Below are 23143 nucleotides of genomic sequence, written 5' to 3' on the forward strand. Positions count from 1 at the left end.
GCAAACGCTTTCCAGCCTCAGCTGGCCCTTCACCTCACTCATGCACTCTTTCATGTTTTAACAGCTAGTTTCACCGCGTTGTCTTCTGGGAAGCAACGCTACACTCCAGCATGCATGTATTCATCTGTCCAGTCCAGTTTCCTTGGACAAGAGTGACGCTTTCCTCACTAACTGGATACGGAATTTTGCTTTTTAAAGCAGCAAGGCATGGCATTTTTTTTTTTTTTTACACATAAGCTACCCTTTTTAGAAAATACTATGAAAGATGCTGGAGTGGGGGAGCAGGAGAGAGAGAGAGAGAGAGAGAGAGAGAGAGAGAGAGAGAGAGAGAGAGAGAGAGAGCACTTAAGCATGAATCACAGCTGAAGGGTATCATGGGATTCACCATCTTCTCATCTATGACGTGTACATGAATATGATGTTGCCTGCAGAGGGCATCAGATGAGCACAGAGCAAGCTCACAAAGTGCCTGCCATCTTGCTTTGGCTACACTAGATGGGTTTTTCTAGCTGTGGTTTTCTGATGCCTCCACAGGGCACCTGCAGGAATGTCAATCATTTGCAAGGAATGCCTGGCCCTAAGTGCTCAGCCAGAGGGGAACAATCCTGATTTAAAAAAAAAAAAAAAAAAAAAAAACAAGAGCCCTTGGTGACTGGCATGGTTCTCTCCCACCCAGGGCTGCTGCCCACCTCCTGCTCACGCTTCCTTCTCCATCTTTCGTTGAGGTAGGACAGCTCAAAGTAGCCACACTCTAGCCTTTCATCTCTTCTTTTCATGGCAGAGCTGCTGTAGTTGAGACAGAGTAGCTCTTTGAAACAGAGTGAAGAGTGGGAGACCGGGTCCTTTCAGGAGGATGAAAGGAACCAGATGCAAAGGCTGAGAGCGAGCTAGGGGGACCTATGTGGCTACTCTGAAAGAATGCTGAGCGGCTCTCTCCCAAGCAATTAAAAAAAGAAGAATCATTAGTATTTGTTCTTAGAAGGTGTCTGGAGATGTATCTGACCAGTATATCTTGAGAGAATTGTACACTTCCCAAGAGGCTTTTTTTCAGTGGAAAGTAGAAAACAAACGCCTCCAAGACTGAGCCCTAGTCTACCCAAAATCTTCAAATATACACTTTCTTGCAATGAAATTGACTTTGTTATTTAATCCTTTCTTTGCACAGACTCCTTGGGCAGCTGCTCACTAACATCCCTCCCTGTGCGTTGTTTGGGGGAGAAGAGTAGGCAGTGATGGGTGTGCCTCTATGATGCACCTTCTCTTTGCCCAAGCCATGGCATCTGCAGATGGCAGGCCAGCCCATCAGGTTAGATGCCATGAATGCTTTAAGGGGCAGCACACCGGTACATTTCAGCAAATGATTCCTTTCTGTTTTCTTATAACATCTGATTAAGTCAGGTGGACAGCCTTATACTTCAGTAGCTAAAGATTCAGGCACACATTAACACCATGAAAAAAAAAAAAAGCAAATAACCCCCTCCCTCACGGTTTACAAACGCTATTACAATGACCAAAATAATACCAAAGAATACCTTTTTCTCAACCCCATCCCACGTTAGGCTCAATGCGATGATGTTCTGGGGTGAGGAGACTTTCCAAAGACAACATGAGTCCCTCCATCTCCTCTCTTCTGTCTTCCCCCTCCTGCTCTCAATTTAAACAAACTACTGCACTGACATCATCCCAGGTGTGTTAGTCTTTATGACTTATTCCATGATTGGACCATCAGAGCTAAACATTCATTATGAACTTTTCTTCTTCTTCTTCTTTTTTTTTCTTTTATAAGGCAACATGAGACACATTTGCTTCAGGGCTGGAAGTAAGGATGGCTCCATGAACCCAATGGCTGTTATCTTGTGACTTCAAAGACACCGGGAGACATAACACAAGGGGTCATGTCTGAGTGCCCTGGAGGAACCATCCTCTTGGGTCAGGTGGGTTGGGGACGGGGATAAGGATGGGCGCAGCCACATTGTATTCCATGTGGCCTCTCTTTTTCTAGGTACCTGGAGATGACAATGATGGCCAACAAAAACCCAGCCAGAGAGAGCTAGATAAGGCAACAAAAAAGCTTCAGTTTCTTCTCCAAGTAAACAAAATGTGTACAGTATATTATTTTCTTGTAAAATGTACCCCAGGAGAAGTAACACAAGAGTGAAGAGCCCCTCTCTACACACACCCACACACTCCCCCCCTCCACAGTGAGTCAGTCTCTCCCTCACACACCCACCGCGCGCGCGCGCGCGCGCACACACACACACACACACACACACACACACACACCTCTTCACATGGGAGTGTACTGTGTACATACATACAGAACCAGGCTCCCTTCAAGACACCTGGCAGCCTGCCCAGGAGAGGAGGGATGGGATAAGGCAAGGAGGGGAGAAAACAAGAGAGCCTGTCTCTGGAACAAAACCAACTGAGCCTTGGGTTGTGAAGTGCTTAGGGGCGGATCTCTTCTGGGATTCCAGATGCAGCATTAGAGTTGGGTTTTGTTGGTTTAGAATCATGTAAAAAGGAAAGAAAAGAAGGAAGGAAGGAGGGAAGAAAGGAAGGAAAGAAGGAAAGGAAGGAAGAAGAAAAGAAAGGAAGAAGGAAGGGAATAAAAGAGAAGATTAAAAGGAAAAATAATGATAAGGAAAACAAACAAAAATAACAGAGCAAAGAAAAGTAGGAACCAAGGAGCACAGAGAACGGCTGGGGCGGATAAGAGTGCTCGGGGTTGGAGACCCTGGAGAGAGCGGTCTGAGGGTTGACGCAGAGACTAGGCGAGGAGAAAAAAAAGTGCAAAATCGAGGCAACGTGTTTGCAGTCTTTCTTGTCTGTTTGGGCGCTGTTCCTGCTTCGGCCCTCAGCAGTGCGAGCCCCGCTCCTGCTCTAGCTTAATGGTTAGGGTGGGCTCCACCGCCAGAGGGGCCCCGTTGGTGTAGTGGGAGGTTTTGTAGGTGATGGAGTGATCGGTCTTCTTGGCCGCATAGCGGAACCGGTGATAGTGGAGCACCAAGGCCAGTACGACGGAGACGAGCACCAGCACGGCGCCCCCGGCCGCCATAACGTAATACCAGTAGGCTGGGATGGGCTGCACGGGCACCGTGTCCACTGTGGGCTCGGTCCCTGGCTGGAGGGTGCCCCCTGGGGGAAAGACACAGAGAGTGTTGCTAGACTGAGAGCATGCGGACCCATTTAAAAAAAAAATCAATTTAAAAAAGAAATAACGAAAAAAAAAGAAAAGAAAGAAAGAGAGAGAAAAACACACATGCTTTGAGAAATGCAGCAGGGGACCGTGGACTCGGGTGGTACTCGGCCTTCAGATATACCAAGCAGTTTATAATGCTGCAGTCTCTCCATTGGTCCCTTGATACATCAGGTACGCTAACCCATTCTACAGATGAGGAAGCAGGCTCAGAGAAGGCCAATCAACGGTGGCTATTCATCTGGCGGTAAATAAGCTTCAACCAAGAGTACTACCCTTACCAAGAGTGCTACCCTTTGCTATTTAGCCAGAATTACTTTATTGTATGGAGAAGCTTTATAGTTCACTCTCTCTCTCTCTCTCTCTCTCTCTCTCTCTCTCTCTCTGGTGTGTGTGCATGTACACACACACACACACACACACACACACACACACACACACACACGATGCTGCAATGGCACTGGGATTCAGCTAGGTGAATACTCCAAGTGGGTGGAAATGCCATATTTGGTGTGGCTGGCCAGAATTCTCAAACAATGTATTAATTAGGCTGGCTAGACTTGAAGGTAAATTCCACTTTGGTTTGCCAAGGCTTCTGCGCCCATTGAAATCAGCTTGGTCTTGTCTAAACAGGTCAATTACCACTGTCAAGCGATGACTAACCCGTCTTCATTTTTTTTTTTTTAATGGGATGGAGGATTTTAAAAGCAGATTGGATGGGTAGTTGTAAGAAAAAAATATGAACACAAAGCATTAAAGGAATGTGACAGCGAGGGGACACCAAGTGAGTGAGGGCAATCGGAAGAGAGGCTCATTCTTAACCATGAAAAAGAGAGCAGGGAGGAGAAGCTGGGGGTGGGAGATTTAGAAGGCATCCGAGTTTACTGGCCAGCCTCTGGTTGCCATGGAGACACTGTAGTAGAGATACGCTTAGGGTAACTCAGGGGAAAAAACGGGATTGACTCCCACTCCATGCAAAACAGTGCTACAACTTGATTCTCCCAAAGATTTACATCAGATGAGAATCTGGCCCAGAAAGGGACTAAGATGCTTTGGAGCTTGCCAAAGGCAGACATGATCTTTACTTCTGAAAAATGATGTATGCTTAACCTATGAGAAATGCTTCCCAAGCTGCTTGTACCACGTGCTGGTGGCCCAAACGATGCTTCCTTTACTTACTGGGTGTGCGGGGGAAGGGGGGATGCTGCCTAGTCACGGCTTCTGTTCTGTGGGTGCACCTCTGCTCACCACTCAGGCTGGGCCCGGCTACCCTTCTCGTCTTCCCCCATGAGACTTTGAGCTCCGGAGGTAGAAGAAGCCGGACTCCCGTCTCCACGGAAGAGTATGTGCAGAGAAGGGGCCTTGCCAATGCCTTACGAGGCCACTGCCAAACCACATCCCAGCTCTGAGTGTTTCCCCGTTCCCACAGCCTGATCTCCAGAACGCCTCCTTCCATTTGGGGACCAGCTGAGAGGTGGTCAGAACTTCTCACGTCTCCTCAGAAGTGAGAGGAAAAGTAGAGGATTTTCCTTGGGAAATCTAATAAAGCCTGAGTCATTACTTCCGTTAGTGTGGGGATCCCCCTCATCGGGGTGCAGTTTCATTGGTACCGTGGTAGGCTTCCAGAAGTCCCACAGTGTTGGGAGGGCTTTGACAAAGACCAGCTCCTTAGCTTACATACATATAATATATGCCACATATATGCCACAAAAATAGCCACCTCTATATCCTCGGGGTGAAAAAGACCCCATTATCCCAGGACCCCTAAAGGCTGCTTCCTTTATCCTTTTTCACGTGACTCCACACTCTTTTTCTTTTCCCCAAACTATTCTCATTGTCCTTTGTTTGTTTGTTCTCCTGAGAAGGTTTTCACTTTGCAGCAAAGGCTAATTAATCTGTAATTCATCATGTAGTTCAGGATAGACTCAAACAACCTCTCCCTCCCTGCCTTAGCAAGTGGTGGGGTTACAGGTGTGAGCCTCCACACCCAGCTATGATTTACATATTTTAATACCTTCCATTACTATGGATTAAGAAAAAAAATTCTCTTTTTTTTTGAGAATTTTGCATAGAAATCAAGATAGAAAGAATGCAAAGTGCTGAAAATGATTCCTTTAAGTGGTCAGCGTGCAGGTCACAGTCAGCTGACATCAACTCATGATTCAAGTCACCAAGAGTGTCTGCTGCTTGGCAACCAGCCTGCCACTGGATTTTCTTGGGAGCTCACGAAGATGCTGGGAGATGACGGAATGTACAGGTGGGCCCAGAGTTCACCAGAGCCGTCTTTCTTCTCCTGGACTACACCTCTGATTGCTGCATTATGAGCGCAGTCCTCTCATGAGGTTGCAGCTCACCCATCACAGAAAAGGCAGGTGGCAAATTCAGTGGTTAAGCCTTTGCTGAAATGCCTGACCTCGAAGATGGGAGTGTAGTTACAGTCACTCCTGTTCCCTCCACTACCTCCTGGGACTGGGGAGGGGGAAGCCTTGATGCTTACTACCTTGAGAGTGTTTCTGATGGTAGCAATAACTTGGGGCACAACGAGAAGGTCTTCCTGTCATGAGAGGTTAAACCATAACATGGGTATTAGTATTCAGTATCAGCTATGTGAGCCATCACCTCAGAGCTATCCTTTGGAAGACAGACTCCACTATATATTAAAGACTGCCCCACCCCCAAAGCCCTCTTGCGTGAAACTATCAACATGTAGAACATGTGATAATTTGAGTGACAAGAGCCATTTGGGGACATTGTCTTGATGACCTCTTAAACATTTTCCTTGGAAAAATGAGAAAACATACTATATAAATTTATGTCTTTATTGTTAAAGGAGTTAGGAAAGAGAAGAAGTTATGACTAAGACTAACAATACCTTCCTTCTGCCCCACCAAGCAATTTAGGGATAGCTTGTAGGGACCAGAAGTTTCTCAGAACATTCGCCAGCTAGAGGCCTAATTCCAAAGTGGATTGTGCTGGTTTGGAACCTGGCTCTACCACAGCCTTGAAGGGTTATGAGCTCATTAGGCTGTGGTTTACAAGTTACAGAAAAGGAAGGTAATAAATCAACCAGGGTTAAATCTGTACTCAAAACGCCTTCCCAGCAAAGCAGAAAGCCAATAAATACCAGATGGATAGATGGATGGATGAGTGGACAGATGGATGGATAGACAGACAGACAGACAATAGATAGAGTGGTAGAGGAATGTATTTTGGACCAATGTTCAGACTCCCCAGGAAATGCTGACCTCTCACTAGGCTTCACAGAACTGCTCTCAGAAGGCACTAGAAACACTTCCCACTCACAGTGCCCCTCTGGGAGGGAGAAAAGGGTGTCGGGGAACACGAGCAGCTGGATATCAGCCTTATTCACACCCCTCTTCCTATGGAGCGACTGGGCTATTGCTTCACAAATAAAGCGTTCTATGCTAGCTACACCAACCTGGAAGCGAAAATTGGAGCTGAGACATCAGCCCTGCGAGCTGGTGATGTCTGTTCCAACTTCCCCCTTGACTATTTTTTTTTTTTTTTTTTTTAAGATTTATTTATTTATTATGTATACATTGTTCTGTCTGTACATATCCCCACAGGCCAGAAGAGGGCACCGGATCTCATTACAGATGGTTGTGAGCCACCATGTGGGTGCTGGGAATTGAACTCGGGACCTTTGGAAGAGCAAGCAGTGCTCTTAACCTCTGAGCCATCTCTCCAGCCCCCCCTTGACTATTCTTTTACCACTCAACCACATATCTTTTTTTTTCTTTTCAGTTGGAAAAATGTTTTCAATTCCTCAACCATTTTTTATTAATTTCCACCCCCCAATTCTCCACAAAGTTTTCTCATTGTTCAAGATAATGAGAAACAGATACTTAAACAGTCAATAGCTCCAAGTGTATTTACAAGGTTGAGCAGGCTCCCATCTGCAGAAGTTCTGAACTCCCTGGAGAAGAGAAATGTGGATGCAAAGAATTTGGATTTCAAGAAACCAATTCTGAGAAGTCACAGATGGGAAAAATGAAAAGAAATTACCTGTTAGGTGTAGTGAGCCTTCCATTTCTGTTTATAGTGTTACTGATTGAATGAATAATTAGGATATGTGACTACAAGAAAAGTGATGAACAGTAGACGTTTTCAGTGTGTCAGCCCCTGGTTCATGGGCTTCACATGAATAGTCTTTATTTTCCATGGGTCTTAAATGGTGGATGAGAGGATCTAAGAAAACGGGAAGTCGGAAAACTAAGAGGACAAAGGAACACATAGGCAAAACCCAAGGGATGTCTCAGAGCTCTGAAGAATTGCTTCCTGCTGCTTAGTGACTGAGTCAGACCTGAAACCCGGTCTACAGAATCCTCAGCTAACTGCAGCCCGTTGTCCGTTTTTATAAAGTTTTATTTGAACACTGACACCTTCATTTGTTTACATAACACTCTTGGTCGCCTCTGTGCTTTAGTGGTGAGGCCGAGCGCTTGCCAGAAAGGCTGCATGTCTCCCCAAAAGACTGGCATATTTTATTATCTGGTCTTTCATAGCACAGTTTTGCAGATTTTGCGCTAAGCAAGTAAGGCAGGAACAGGAAGCAGCCCTCTCTCCCTTTCTGCCTCCTACTCTGTCAGAACCTGTCAGAAAATTGGCATGACACAGTCTCACCATGAAAAAAGCAAGCATCTTTCACAGCTACATTCATGAAATGCCACTAGGACCCGGAATGTTCCACAAGGCACCAAGGGTAGGTCTCCCTTTGCCCCTGAAAGCTGTTTTATGATGCTGACATGGGTACCTTTCTATGCCAGCTGAGAAGGAGCCCAGCTGAAGGGACAGTTCAGGTGAATGGTTTGTTTCATCTGTGGGATTAAGCAAACGAAAGCAAAAGCTTGGATCCACTAGAAAAATGTATGGAAGGCAATGGAAGAATGTGGCCGGGCCTCCTGTGCTGTGTAGAGGGATGCTGAAATTCAAAGCACCCCTGAGAATAGGTCTTTCCACTTGTTGGACGAGCAAGAACGTAGAGGTAGACTCAGTAGACTTGCAGTGATTGGGCAGAAACCTGTGTGTGTGTGTGTGTGTGTGTGTGTGTGTGTGTGTGTGTGTGTGTGTGTCTCCCCACCCTGTGCCCATCTGTCTATCTAAATTCTCTCAATGCAGCCCCTTATCTGGCCGGAGCAGGTTCTTCTCATCTTCTGGAACTTTTAAGCTACCTTCTATAAAACCAAGGCCTGCCACTCTGAACTGTCGGAGAGAGGTGTTGGGGAGAAACACTTTCTCCTGCCCTTTCCCAAAGTGTCGTGGCAGCTGCCTTAGATGGACTTGTGTGGTGGCGGGGGTGGTGTGTGTGTGTGTGTGTGTGTGTGTGTGTGTGTGTCTAGCTTCTGTGACAGGAGAGGCCAAGCATGCAAGCAAACTTCACAATCAATGCCTCAGTGTCCTGTGGGCAGAGCCGACAGCCCACCATTACATGGCTGTTTCCCACATCTTTCTCCGTTCTCTCTGCTCGGCAACACCTAGCCTCGACTTGGCAGTTGGAGATGGGGGGGGGGTAGGGCAGTGGGGAGGATTCTCACACCGCAGCTGCCTATCTGGAACCCTGGCAGGGTTTAGTGTACTTCTCCGAGGAGGATGTGCAAGCGCCCAGTTTAACCCTCCCTGCTTCCCCAGAAGTGTTCCAAGGAGACAGCGCTACAGAGGAAAGAGAATGGCCCTCTGATGGGGCAGTCCAGTCAGGTACCCAGGGGCCGGGTGTCATCCTGGCAAGCCAAGCTTCTGCGTGGGAGGCAGGTCATGGGAGTGAGGGTGGGGATGGAAAAAGAGATGTGGCTATAAAATGGCAGATTGGCCTGTAGGGACCCAAATCAATTGACTCCAAACTTGAGGCATGGAGTCAGGTGCCAGCCACCTCAGGCTTCAACCCTGTGTGGCTCTCCCTTAAAATGATGCCCAGCCATACCCACGGGACAGCCTTTGAGCCTCATTGTCTCCTGGTTATACCCGGATGGAAATTGTGGGGGACAGCAGGAAGGCAAAAGATGGAGTATGGCACCCTAAGAAACGTTTGGAGACACATTCACAACCATCGAACTATCAGGGTCAACATAAGCTCCTTTTAGGGTTCTTAATAAGAAGGCAGTTCAGGGCACTGCACCCCAAGACCACCTTTGCAGTGCGACCCTGCCTGGATCTCCATGATCTCTAGCAGGTACAGTCTGCTCCTGCTGCCTTCAAAACACACGGCCTTCTCCAGGAGCAGCAACAACTCTTGTCTCTATCACAAGCTGCTCAAAATATCCAACAGGTCAACAGCTCTGATTATGGGCATTCTATATTTTTACTGGGTCCTTGCTTGTTCTTTTTTCTCTTATTGAGAAAAAAAAACCAACCATCCAGTTTGAGGAAACAACCTATCACCTTAATTATACCACTTTTCAGTCTTCCCCTCAGTTTTTCATTTGTTAAAGCTCAAACCTTAAGAACAAAGATACATGACGACACAGTGTTTATACCCACTGCTTATGAAAGCAAGAAAGCACACCCATGTTACATTGTTTAAAATATGACTCATATCAATGACAAAAGGATCTTTTCAAGAATGGCATGACGACACAGTGTTACCATTCTCTCTGTTTCCTCTTTCTCTCTTCGGCACTAACGCACATCCAGGTACACAATCTGCGTGCACGCAATGAAGCGGAAAGCACAATGCAATTAGAATAAAAAAGGCAGAGGTGTGCAGGAGAAACCAGTTACAGGCAGAAAATGAAAGACACTTCAAACTAAGGAAGCTCAAGAGCAGCCATCAACACAGGTCCAAAGGCCACTTTTACCGCATTTCCCTAAAGATCCACCCGGAACACACTGATCTCCGCTAATGAATGGGATTACTTCTGCCGCCTGGCTAGTTTATAACAGAAAAGAAAAACAGCCTAATCCTAAAAGTACAGAAGCCATACAAATGGCAGTTGTGGACAGTGCTCCCACACCAGCTCTCCGTACCTTGCTTGCCCAAACCTCGTTTCATTCTGCTTCTCTGTTTTGAGTAAAGAGACTGATGTTATGTCTTGAGCAAGTGTCCCCTATTGTCCTGCCCAGGAAGAGAAGAGAAGGCATGCCTCCCATGTGGAGAGACGTTTGTTTGAGTAAAGATAGAGGCATGAGAGACGGTCCTAATGCCTGGTCCCAGGTTCGTCCCGGAGCATCACAGAACACGTCAATGTGATTGAAACTTCCAAGTCCCATTCTGTTCTCGACTCTATGTCCTTAAGCCAAGCCTCTGCTCCCTATACTGGGTTGCCTCTTTGCCGTCCTCAGCATTGGTGAGTCTCAAGGCTTGCAACTCGAGCCCTGTCTGCACAGCCCGAAAGTACCACGAGCCTACTAGAAAGCCTTACCTTCAAGCCACGGAGCCCTGTGTTTATTTAGCCTAAGTGCACATTTGCCACTCAAATGCGACTTTATTTGTGTATCTTTTAACAGGCGAACAGGCCTAGGGTGTGCAGCCTCGTGCTGCACGGGACGTCAAGGAAAGCGCATGTGTCTAGTGTGTTTATTCTTCCACAGGAGCGAAGCCCCCAGCCACAGTACTTGTCAGTCACGACCAGACACGGTACGTGCCCAGCCTTTAGAACAGTTACTGACCCGGCTTGAACCGGCCTTTCTGGGAGCTCTGAGGCTCAACAGCACACAGAGAGTCAGGAGCATAGGCATTACCCTGCACCCCGAGGATTAGAACCCAACTGCCCGTCCAAGCTGTTCAGTTTGGACCTCAGCTTTCCTATCTGTGCTTTGCATTTGAAGTCACATCCCCAGGGAGCAGCAAGATGTGCGCGCGGATGCTCCGTACTTCCAAATGTGGTGGGGGAGACAGAGAGAGGCTAAGACAGAACCCATATCGGTCCTCTGTTCTACTACTTCCCCCATGTTGGTTATCCTAGAACTGGAGATGAGTGGCAAATTCGGCAAGATGGCTAGGATCCAGGGAGCCTGTCTAGGTGTCAAGCCAAGAATTCATCTCTTTCTAGTCAGGAGCTGGACAGATTAACGAGAGCCAGGATAACAAGTGGAGGTGGGTAGAAAGTGCCAAAGCTGCTGTCACCTAGAAGGGCGAGACGGCCCCTCACATGACTGGCACCAAACAGGCCCCAGAGACTCTGCGTCGGGCGGGCGAGGGTCTGTGAACATGCCGCAGTCGGCCAGCTGCAGGGGAGCACTTCGCACTTAGAGCAGCCACTGAGTGCTCAGTTATTAGAAACTGGGTGGGAACCTGGGCGGCGGGCAGCATCAGCAGCCAGACTGACCGCGGAGGGCGGATGTAAACCCGCTGCATTGGAAAAGCACACACAGAACCTTCGCTCCAGGCGGGCAGCCTTTCTCCTCTTCCCTCGGATGAAGCAAGCATCCCAATCTCCCCCTGTTTTGCTTTGTTCTCCGTTTGCTTTCTTAGGACGAAAGTGTCCCTTTCTGCTCCCAGCCTCGAAATCCAAGTGCTCTGACTCTAGTTAGGGAGTATCCTCCCTTGTTCCCGTGACCAGCTTCTGAATTCAGTACCTCTCTCCCTTTATCTCACAGCCCTCCTCATGTTTTCTCCACATCCTCCTTAGAATGCCTGACAGAACACCTCACTGAGGCTTGACTGACACCCTGCCTCAGTTCCCTGGAGCTGGGAAAACACCACCTTCAGCCTAAAACAGAGCATTGCCATTTCGTTTCACTTTTAATCTACTATAGGTAATTTCTTTCCCCTCACGGAGGGTGCAAGTGTGCGTGCGTGTGTGCGTGCGTGCCTGTGTATGTGTGTGTTGATCTTCCCACAGTTCCTCCTTTCTCACCACTCCAGCATTTTCAACCTCATTGCTCCCCATTGGACAATGCAAGAGGCTCAAAGGTTTATCTGTAACCTATTTGTCTCTATTATAGGTTTCTAAACTTTAATTAAATGGGAGACACAGAGAATCTCAACCCCCCCCATCTATAGGTATCGCTGGCGCCATCTAGTGGTGAGAAAGTGGAACGCCCTTTTTCTCCTGCAAGCTTGGTCAAACGGGTTGGCACCCCTCACCAAATTCACATCACATGGAAAGAGAAAAAGCCATGCAAAACAAACATTTGGGTTTTTTTTACCTTTAAAATCCTCACCTGTAAAAGCTGAGATGGGTTCTGAAAGAGAGAGAGAAAAAAAACAACTTTGAATTAGATAAAGGGAAGAAGTCATTGAACGAACAAGACAAAGATGATTTCTGGTAGGTCACTGGGTAATACGCTACAGAAAGCATGTAGTGGCCCACTTCTTGCATGTTTTCTAGACTGTGTCTAACATACCACCATCCCTGGGCAAAGGGTGACTGGAGAGGATTCTCAAGTTGCTTTGGATCAAAAAAAATCCTTCTTAGAGTAACGGGTCCCCAAGGCACTATCATCAGTCACGTACCAGTGATTACTTTCTCAGACCTGGGACTACTTTTAGATGCCTAGGCCCTGGGAGCTTCCCGGGGAACTGGGACAGTCTCAGCTGCTTCTGACATCCCTAGGCACAGACACCCAGGACCCAAGGTCCAAGCAAAGCTCTTGGTAACTTCTTACAGCAACTCTGCTGGCTGGAACCAGGGCTTTTCCTTCTCGGGATCCCTTTTCTGTTTGGGGACACATCCACGGCTCTGATGGGAGGTGGGCAGGGTCCCTTTGGGGAAACCCCTGCTGCAGGATGCAGCCATGAGCAAATCTGCGTGCGTTTCAGGAGGCCTGGCTCTTTAGAACTTCTGACCAGACAGATAGTTAGGGGTGTCCTTCCTATGCTGGTCCTGTGGTGTGCCACGCTTAATCCTACAGCTCCAGACTCTTGGGCATTAAAAGTGTTAGTTTGAAAACAAAATGTAGCATTTTATTGCTCATGCCATAATTTTCCCTGCAGTTCATTCATGTGAAAGAACCGTGTGGGTAATTGTGTTATCATTCTTATATAGCGTGTGTACCATTTTTGCCCGCCACCAAAGGCCTCCATTAAATCCATCAAACCTTTCCAGCATGTAATTCTGACTGGCAGGTGCTCTTGTCCTCTAGCATTTTCTTTGCTAAAAACTGGAGTCTGATGATGGGGTCTTGGCACCCCAAATTTTCAAATACTTAATGTACATCTATTTCTGATTGGGAGATGGATATAAACCTTCACCTCATATCACACCTCACTCCCCCCCCCCAGTCCAAGACACAACTGTGCCCACATTTCACCTCCTGTACAGACTGGCATAGTCCTACCTACTGGGAACATGGTATTTTAAGATAGCAATTGCTTCCTTTTGCGTATCCCAGTCCCTAGCATCTTATTGGAGACAGCCAGGAAGAGAGAGGCAGTCACATACCCATGCAGTTCTCCAGTGGGACATCAGTGCTCAGCCGAATGTCATCGATGGCGATCTCTCCCGATCGTCCTTTCCCGATCACACCCTCGAACACGATCTAGAGCCAGAAGGACCAGAGCCATGGTTAGTGTAAAGCTCCCCAATTTCTGTTAACAGCCATTGAGTGTGTGTGTGTGTGTGTGTGTGTGTGTGTCTGTGTTATTGCACCTGGCACACATCTGTGGACCACATGGCTACATCTCTTGAGATCTTAATTTAAAAAGAGTTGGTTCAAATCAAGTGCATATTTGAGAGGATAAAAAAATATAGCAAGTTGATGGATATTGTTGTCCAGTAACAAGAATATACTGATTAAAAGGACCACAATTGGAGCACACTTAAGGGGTGGGGGGAGGTGTTGAAATTTCCCTAGCTATTTCTGAGGTTCCTTTCTCATAAACCCTTCAAATGCTCAACCCAGGTTACTTGAAAACTCAGAGGCCATGAGCAGGTGAGGATAATGAGGAAAAAGAGGCACTTGAGTTTGAACTGCCCTGCTAGGTGACCTCTCCTTGCACACCGACTTGGAGATCCATTAATACAACAGCGGGGGAAGCAGTTTACCCATGGCGCGACAGTTTACTGAGCATCTACTATGTGCTAGGCACACAGGTGAGAGAGTAAGAAGATTTAGTAGGACAAGAGCTCCGCCCGGAGAAGCCCTCCCTGCAGAGGGTCAGGCAAAAACTCCAACAGGTTCTTCTAACACCTGCACTAACGTTAGCACGTGGGGACCCGGGCTGGGGAGCGAGGGTCTCAGGATGTCTCGCAACCTCAAGGGTGCAGGCTGCACGCTGCAGGCTGCGCACGGAAGCCCCTCAGCTCTGTGGTCTTTAATCATTCCTCCTCATTCCCACCCTCCCCAGGTCCTTTCTGCAAACGAGCACATGTCCTCTGGCAAGCTGAAGGAGCAGTTGGCTGCCTTGCCAGCCATCTGTTGCCGCTCTTCATCTGGGGAGGAGCAGGTTAATGCCTTGGCTGGTTCTCAGTCACCTCATCTACAGTGTGTCTACTCCTACCCAAAATGCGGCTACAGATGCGTGTGCCCATCTGTGCCTCGCTCTCTTGCTCCATGGGATAGAGATAATAGAAAGCAATTCCTGGAGGAGAGAGAGAGAGAGAGAGAGAGAGAGAGAGAGAGAGAGAGAGAGAGAGAGAGAGAGAGAGAGAGAGAGAGAGAAGCCACTTGTTTGGGGGGCTCTCTCGGGTCCGTTGACCACAGAGTTTAATGTTTATCCATCTATGCCCCTTCCTGGATTCCTGCTCTCTGGAGCGGGTCTGGGAGGGCATGGCCACCGCCTCCTCCACTCTGAGGGAGGGCTCCACTGCCTTGAGTGTAGAGGGGTTGTTGGCATGTGTTTCCCTGACTTGTGTGTCCCTTTGCCAGTCTACCTGATGGCAATCTAAAATAAAATGGGGAGAAGAAACATTTGTGGGAGAAGATTTCAGCAATATAAAAGGCAATCGGAGGAACAAAGAACCAAGCCTGGGTGGAGAGATAGGCACATTCTGAATAACAAATAAGAGTGCCATTTAGTTGCCATAGCAACAGAAGAAACACAATGAAAACAGCGGAGCTTAACCACGTCCCTTAATGATGAACGGGCAAGGCTCTTTGAAATATCGCGGAATAGGGATCACAACGGTTCCCTCGCATCTTGCGCCCTTTGCCTTCCACGGCTCACCTGATACTCCATGTCGTAGCTGGGCAGGATAATGCGTCCATGCTTCCACTCGCTGCCTTGGTCCTCACGGATGACCCAGAGGAGTTTGCTTTCCTGGCTAGCTTCCCGAACCACCTGCAGTGCCACCCCGTGGCCGCCGGTCGCTTGGTACTGGAACTCCATGCACACAGGACTCCGGGGCAGGTGCACGGGTGGGCTGATGAGCCGCCCATACTGGCCCTCGCGCCGGCCGTCGCTCTGTAGTCTCAAGAAGTTCTTGTCATCTGGGGGGAGACACATCCAAACACAGCCGGTAAATGCTCGGGAAGCCCACCCCTTTGTAACTGTGGCCCCACCATCGGAAAGTCGGACCGGAGTTTTGGGGGTGTTTTGAAACATGTTGGGGTCTTGCTATGCAGGTCAGGCTGGCCTGGAGCTTACAGCCTTCCTGCTCCTGCCTCCCGAGTGAGTGCTCATACTGTAGGTGTGTGCCACCATGCTGAGCCCACTGGGCGCTTTTCTAAGGCCCCTTCAGAGTCTTGATTCTATTGCTGCTTCCTCCTGAGGAAGTTCTTTCTTCAATCTTCGAGTCACATGGGTCCCTCTTCCGGTTCTCTGGATCGCTTGTGTCGTGTGGCTTTCAGAGACAGCCCCTGGCAAGGCCAACCTGAAATCTTGGCTGTGTATAGGCTTGTCTCTTCTCCCTGGGTTCTAAGAGGCCTGACCCATGTCTTATTCATCTCTGGCTTACGCAAAGGGCCAATGCCGTCTGATGAACTGAATTATAAGGGAAGAGTTTATAGGGCTGAGGTGGCTGCCGGATCAGAGGGTGACTCCACCCAGGTGGCTTATACTTCGAGTCTTTGTTGTCTGGCTGGGCACTGTCCAAATGGAGGACATTAAAAACCTTCTGTCCCTGCCAGGGCTGTTAGATGATGCCTGGGCCTCAGTATCTGTCACTCGGGCACTCATGTCAACTTTAAGTAGATCAGGGGTGGGGGTGGCCGGACATCCCCTTTTCCTCCTGGACTTGGCCTTTCCCAAACAGCCATGCACACACAGCTCCAGTGGTTTAAAAGGTATGGCCACGATCATTTAACCAAGGCTGTATGTTTAGCAGAGAATATGCACGTCCTGGGAAATTAAGGGTTCACTGTCCAAATGCTTCAAGAATGGCCCTTTTTGGCAGATGGGTTTTAAATCCATCCGACACTTCGGTGGAAGGCTGAGCTCCCGTTACGGTTGGCAGCCCAAATGCCTCGCAGACACGGGTTCAGAGATGGGCAACTCCAGCCTGTGGTACATACAGACGGCAAACGCACAGAGGAGGAAGAGGAGGTCTCACGATCTGCTCTGGGCCCTGAGATGAGGGTCATGGTCCGCTCAACTCCTCTGCGAGCAGGGCAGGGACATATTTTCGCTATGTATCCAGTTTGGAATGTGAGCAGGCCAGACACTTCTGGTTCTTGTTAATAGGATGCCATGTTAGCCTGACACATGAGCACCGAGCTTTTCCAGTCAATAAGGATGGTGAACACCTTGGGTTTGTTGGGGAAGGACAGGCTTGCATTCCAGAAGCCTGGGTGAGCACTCTCTCCGGGATGGGGGGGGGGTGTCCTCTCTGATTTGCTGCTGTTACACCTGCTGGTATCATCTTGCTAGGTGAGAGCTAAGCCTACGGCAGACCTTCCAGACTGTTCGAGGCACAGATAAGGGAGAGGAGGCTGCCTCCAGAGCACAGCTTTAATGATGGGGTCTGCTGAGCAAGGGATGCTGATACCATCACCAGACGCTCAGTGGTCCTCTAACCCTCTGTTTCCCCATCAGATCTCTCTGCTACCACTATTAAGGATAATAATTACAACTCAAAATTGCACGCGGCCGCCTCACAGGTGACAAAGCACTCTGGTATGTATTATCTCATCTCATCCTGGCTCTTTGCTGGCGAGCTAAGACTTCCCCGTGTTACTCCGCACACCATGGAGAAACCAAGAAAGGTTAAATAAAGCAATTTGTCCAAGGAGAAAATGGCGGTTCAGAAGCAGACCCCCCCCCCCCCCGGACTTAACGGAGGGATCGCCGCTTCTCTGCAGTAAACTCTTTATTTCAGCTGCCTGCAGGTATCTTGCCCCCAAACCTTGCAGTCACTCTCTGAGGCAAGCCCGCTTCCTCAGGGCCCTGCCGCCTCACTGTCTGAGCTTGCCTGTACCTCCCGGTACTTCCTCTTCCCCACACAGCCCAGCTCTTCTAACCATTCCGGCGCATGTCGTATTCACCTGCACTTTCTCAACAACTCTAGCCTTTGTTAACTACACCACTGATCTTACCTACCTTTCAAAGGAGTGGAGGCCGTTTTCCAGGGCAACTACCCACTACCTGGCACTCACTTAACTGGGTCATAATGTATCTTTCTTGCCATATAAGTTTTTTTTTTTTTTTTCTGAGACAGGGTTTCTCTGTGTAGTTTTGCGCCTTTCCTGGATCTCACTCTGTAGACCAGGCTGGCCTCGAACTCACAGAGATCCGCCTGGCTCTGCCTCCAGAGTGCTGGGATTAAAGGTGTGCGCCGCCGCTGCCCACCATATAAGATTTTTAAACTTTTTTTATTTAAGGTGTGGGTGTGTGCGCATGCTCACGTGTGTGCATGTGATTGTGCACATGAGTGTGGCACAGTGCACACATGGAGGTCAGAGGAGCATTTGCAGGAGTTGGCTCTTTCTTTCTACCACGTGGCTTTCCAGGGACTGACCTCCAGCCATCGGGTTTTGTGGCAAGCACCCTTGCCTGCTGGGCCGTCTGACAGTCTCCCATCTTACGTCCTGCACACGTGATGTTTAATGCTGCATGTTTCTCCTTTCCTTAGTCCACGTATATCATCGCGCTACTCGGGGAAATTTGGTTTTCATGAATGAGTAAATGAGTGAATGACAAACACGCAGAGGGAAAAAAAAAAAAGAACGCTCTGTAATGAGGAGAGAGGGAGAGTCTGCTAGCCTCTGCCAAGCCTTCAGATTCATGTAATCCCTACGCCATCGCCTCTGGTTTCCTGAGCCAGCAGCCCCCCTTCAAAGGTGAAGCAGCCCAACACCAGGGTAACCTGTGGAGGCTCCCAGTCGACCGACCGGCATGCCAGTGAGGGTCCCCCCTGGTCCCCTGGGCTCCCGGAACTTCCAAGCCCTTACTCTTTGCACCCCATCTATAAAGGAAAGCACATTCGAGAGACTTCGCATTCAGCCTTCTCCCTTCCCAGTTTCACAAATAAGACCCACTTGCCGCCTGAGCATTGCTTGGCGGAAATTCTGTCACTTGTGTGAATTTGCATTCTTAAGCGAAGGAATCATAGCAGGATGGTTACCGACTGGGAAAGCCAAATGTGTGTGTGTGTGTGGGGGGGGTGTGAAATGGCGGGCTGCGAGGATTCTATCCGGGTCTATCTTACCCACTCACCCTGTCATTAGAACTCAACCAGGCCAAAGGTTTCCCAGCGAGCTGGCCCAGAGCCCCCAAAGCCCCCAGAGCCCCTCCTTTCTCCTTCCCTCTCCCCCCTCCCTCCTCTCACAATAGGCTGATAATCACTGTGCATGATTTACAGGACCCCGGCAAGAACCGAGTTAATGCTGGTGGCGTGCTAAGCGCGAGCAGCTAAGGATCATCATTCAGCGCTGACATCTGAGCTAATCCACGAGTTTGCAGAGTCTCCAGACAAGCGGGCCTCTGGATTTCACTTAGTTAAATCATTTGTGCCCCACTTGTCTGTTAAGTGCTAGGAGCCCCGGGGAAGAAAGATGATATGTAAATGTAAGGAATTAGCAGGCAACATCAGTCAGAGGGAGGCTGAACTGCAAAACATCCCTGCCTGTCGCTGCCGGAGAGAGAGAGGCCTGATTAGAACCAGGGACACCATGAAGGGAAGACTCGGACCAGGAAAAGCTCAAGGAATGGGAGAAATAAAAGCAGAGGATGAGGATGGTGGAATGGAAAGGATACTGTGTACCACTGCAGCTCTACCCTTAGTTAGGATTCTTGATTCTTGTCCATCCCCGTGCCAGGGGTAATGTCGATATCTACCCCACCCCTGCCCCCTCCCAGGTCCTGCTAAGTAGCTTGGGCTGGCACTGAATTCATGATCTTCCTGCCCGTTCCTCTCAAATCCTGGGGCTGGAAGCGTGCCCTACTCCACATCAAGCTTATTTTCTCCATTTTCAGAAAGGAAACTGAGGCTCAGAGATGTGAGGTCATGTTTCCAGGACCAATGCCACAGAGTGATGAAAGCAGGATCTGAACCCAAACGGGACTGAGTCAACTTGCTCGCTCATTGTCACCTGGGGTGGAATACCGGCCAGAGGCTCTAAACCTTTGAAAGCCTTAGTCTTTCCATCTGTATAATGGATATAATAGTGGTACTACTGCACAAGGTTGTAAGAATGGGCCCTGTAAAGCACTTTGCATGGTAACAGGGCTAAAAGAGATCTACACACTGCCTCCCAGAGGCCAAAGACCACCATTAACCTGGGGAAGCCAGTGCAAGAAGCAAAAGGAAGTATAGGTTAATCCAAGGAGGGTATTGACACTCTTTGTAATAAGATGATTTCCAAGACCTGTCTCAACTCCAGGAACCAGCCAGCTCCCAGCTGTCCATCACATACCACTCACTACAGGTCTTCTGTGATCATCTATAGAAGATGCAATCAAATGTGATACTGTCTTGGATCTTGAGTGGGACCCCACGTGGCTACTAGCATGGGCTAGAAGAGGTATTTAGAAATATCCTGACATTATACCTTCCACCCTTCTCCTCAGAAAGGTCCTCCACAGGCCACACTGGCCATGTGTTCTGCAGGCCACAAACCTCAACTGTCAGGAACATCTCAAACTCAGTTTGACATCTCCTGCTGTCCTGTGAACACATTTCCTCCACCCATCCCTGATGGAGTGCAGCCAGTTTCTGTCCTCTGACTTAGAAGCATTTTGACACATAAGGTATTAAGAAGTCCAGGGGGCTGGGTGGTTGGCTAAGTAAATAAGGCATTTGCCTCACAAGCCTGATGACCCAAATTCAGGTCCCCAGAACTGAGTTAAAATCACGAGTCTGTAAATCTACCTGTAATGTACCCCTATGTGGAGATGGGCAGAAAATACAAGGAAAACAATGGAAGCTTCTGGGCTAGCCTGAGGTACACTAGTGCATAAACACTGTTTAAAACAAGATGCAAGGTAAGGACTGATATCAGAGGTTGTGTGCTATGGTACACACACACACACACACACACACTCAGAGGAGGTGGGAGGGAAGAAGAGAGGTAGCAAGGGAAGGATGGAGAGAGAGAGAGGAGAGAGAGAGAGAGAGAGAGAGAGAGAGAGAGAGAGAGAGAGAGAGAGAGAGAGAGAATCAAGACAATCTGCACTTCACGGGGAAACACAACCCTAGTCCCTTTAACTGTCCCTTTCCTGGGTCTTCGTAGGTCTCCATTGACCCTTCGGAGCTAAGTACTTCATCTCTCCTAAGTCCTGACATGCATACAAGATACTGAAGGTGAAGACCATTCGGAAACATCCCAACTTGCGGCCTACCACGGCTGGCTAGGTACTAAGGAAGTTCACAGTGGTTGCCAGCTACCTGATAGAAAGAAGGGTTGGCAGAGCCTGTGGACGGGCTTGTTTTGTGAATTTCCTTGGTCATTAGGGAGGAACCCTTTGGATTGTCGAGAATTTGCCCTAATGTGACACCTGGCCAGCTAAGACCCAGCCTCGCCTGCTGGAAGTTGCCTTCTTGTTGCGTGTTTGATGGTTAGGATACTGGCAACGGATAGCATCCAACAAAAGGAGAGTGGAAAGGAAAGACACTCAGTGTTGCCGAAAGGGAATGAAGAAATAATGTGCCCAAGTGCTGTGGGATGGTCTGTATGTCAAATCGGTTGCTCTGATTGGTCAATAAATAAAACACTGATTGGCCAGTGGCCAGGCAGGAGGAAGTATAGGTGGGACAAGGAGGAGAAGAATTCTGGGAAGTGGAAGGCTGAGTGAGAGAGGCTGCCAGCTGCCATGTGAAGACACCGACAAGCCACAAGCCACGTGGCAAGGTATAGATTTATGGAAATGGATTAATTTAAGCTATAAGAACAGTTAGCAAGAAGCCTGCCACGGCCATACAGTTTGTATGCAATATAAGTCTCTGTGTTTACTTGGTTGGGTCTGAGTGGCTGTGGGACTGGCGGGTGACAGAGATTTGTCCTGACTGTGGCAAGGCAGGAAAACTCTAGCTACACCCAAGACGCAATTGCCGAGCTCCTGGACCTGACATACTTGGGAGGCATTTTGCTGCATCCTTTGACTCAGAAAGTCTGTTGTTGCCAATGAGACAGAGAAAAAACAATCAGATGGGAATGAGCAACACGGGTTCAAAAGGGCAGAGAGGAAGTGCAGAGGTCAGGGTCATTCAGGCGCTTCACCTGACGCTGTCTCAAGAAGCGTCTCTTGATATTCCACCTGGCGATTTATGGTCCCATCTGGCCTCAGCTGCTTGAGTGTCCTATGGGCACGTGACTGAGGTTGGCCCAATCGCGATGAATTCAATTGTGTCTACTCCCCTTTCTCCAACCCTAAAATAAATCACCAGCTTGATCCTCCTGGCTATTGCAAAGCCAAGCACGCCATCTGTCCCTCACACACATCTTCTGGCTAGCATCTTGCCCTCCTACTAGACCCACCATCTGAAAGAATATTTAGCGAAGCAGGAGATGCAGTCTCTTAGTATAGGTCATACTTAAAACATGAGTCAGCCCCTCAGCTGGCCTCCCAAGGTCAGTCTATCTCAGCTAAGGTCCTCAAATTAACAACCAGTTAAGGGAAACATTGACTTTGGATGAACTCAGCAGGATGTTTTCAAGGTTTATGATAGAACATTCCACGGACATTGAAGTTTTCAGCCTGGCCAGTCCTTGCAGGCAGCTACCTGGAGATGTGGTTTTTTTGGGGGGTGGGGGGAATGTGTCAGCTTCCACATACAGTTCTGCCTTCTAGATAGCTCTGTTCTTATTCTGACGCCTCGTTATCAACTCGGTCCCTTGTGATTTTCAGAAAAACTGGATAGCAGCTTCTCTCTTTTGTCATCTTTTCCACAAAGCCGGGGATGTTTTCCTCCCATCTTACAAGAGGTCTCCATCCTTTCCTTTTCTAGTTGAAATTATCCCCTGACTATTGCTCGTTTTTACCTCAGCTCTTCCTACCCTTTAACAGTCTATCAGGGTCCAAAGCCCCAGTTTCCTGCCCTTGAATTTGCAAGGGCTATGCCCCAGCCAAACCAACAGCAACCTCCTCTGAAGGCGATTCAATCGGAGGCAGTGGTTCTCAACTTGTGGGTCTAGACCCCTTTGGGGAGGTTGAATGTTCCTTTCCAAGGGATGGCAAATCAGATACTAACATTACTATTCATAATAGTAGCAAAATTTCAGTTACGAAGTAGCAACGAAAATAATTTTATGATTGGGGGTCGCCACAGCACGAGAAACTGTTGAGAACCACTGAACTGAGGCCATCTGAGTATCTGGGTTGCCAGCTGCCATCTGATTTTTTTGAGCTCAGAGAGAGATGTTTAAATTCAGAGTCATGGCTAGCTTACTGTCAAAAATCAAGCCCATCGTGAGCTCATCCATCAATGATTTCCTTTGATTTCTCCATGCACTTGTACCGAACACACTCCGGCACAGTTCCCTTTATCCTCTCTTGAACACACAAGGTGCATCAGGGCTCTGGTCTCCCACTCTGCTGGAGTCTGCATCGGAACACCCCCAGTGAGAGATGAACAGGGTCTACTACTCACATTTGAAGGGACGGCCAACATGTGTAAACCCCGAATGTTTAGATTCTTGGCTTCTCCCACTTGAGCTTGCCTTCGAACCCGA

General features: G+C 48.5%; 1 protein-coding gene and 1 long non-coding RNA gene across 7 annotated transcripts in view; one reads left to right on the forward strand and one right to left on the reverse strand.

Annotated features, from left to right (window-relative positions):
- Nrp2 (neuropilin 2) overlaps positions 1 to 23143 on the reverse strand; it is a 119439-nt gene that overhangs the window by 19428 nt on the left and 76868 nt on the right. For 4 of the 6 annotated variants that reach the window (XM_028891314.2, XM_028891311.2, XM_028891312.2 and 1 more), the window contains exons 13-15: positions 15264 to 15526; positions 13540 to 13636; positions 12320 to 12340 (exon numbers count right to left, since the gene is read on the reverse strand). In XM_028891314.2, the coding sequence (XP_028747147.1) occupies positions 12320 to 12340; positions 13540 to 13636; positions 15264 to 15526 (381 nt within the window). Of the gene's footprint in view, positions 1 to 2598; positions 3139 to 12319; positions 12341 to 13539; positions 13637 to 15263; positions 15527 to 23143 lie in introns of those variants that run through there. The other 2 variants (XM_028891316.2, XM_028891315.2) reach the window with 1 other exon arrangement.
- On the forward strand, positions 15471 to 17262 carry LOC119088914. The gene is made up of 2 exons (XR_005092672.1): positions 15471 to 15555; positions 17070 to 17262. It is a non-coding gene; the product is annotated as an uncharacterized LOC119088914 (long non-coding RNA).

This window comes from Peromyscus leucopus, chromosome 13 (assembly GCF_004664715.2).
Source record: "Peromyscus leucopus breed LL Stock chromosome 13, UCI_PerLeu_2.1, whole genome shotgun sequence".
Lineage (NCBI taxonomy): Eukaryota > Metazoa > Chordata > Mammalia > Rodentia > Cricetidae > Peromyscus > Peromyscus leucopus.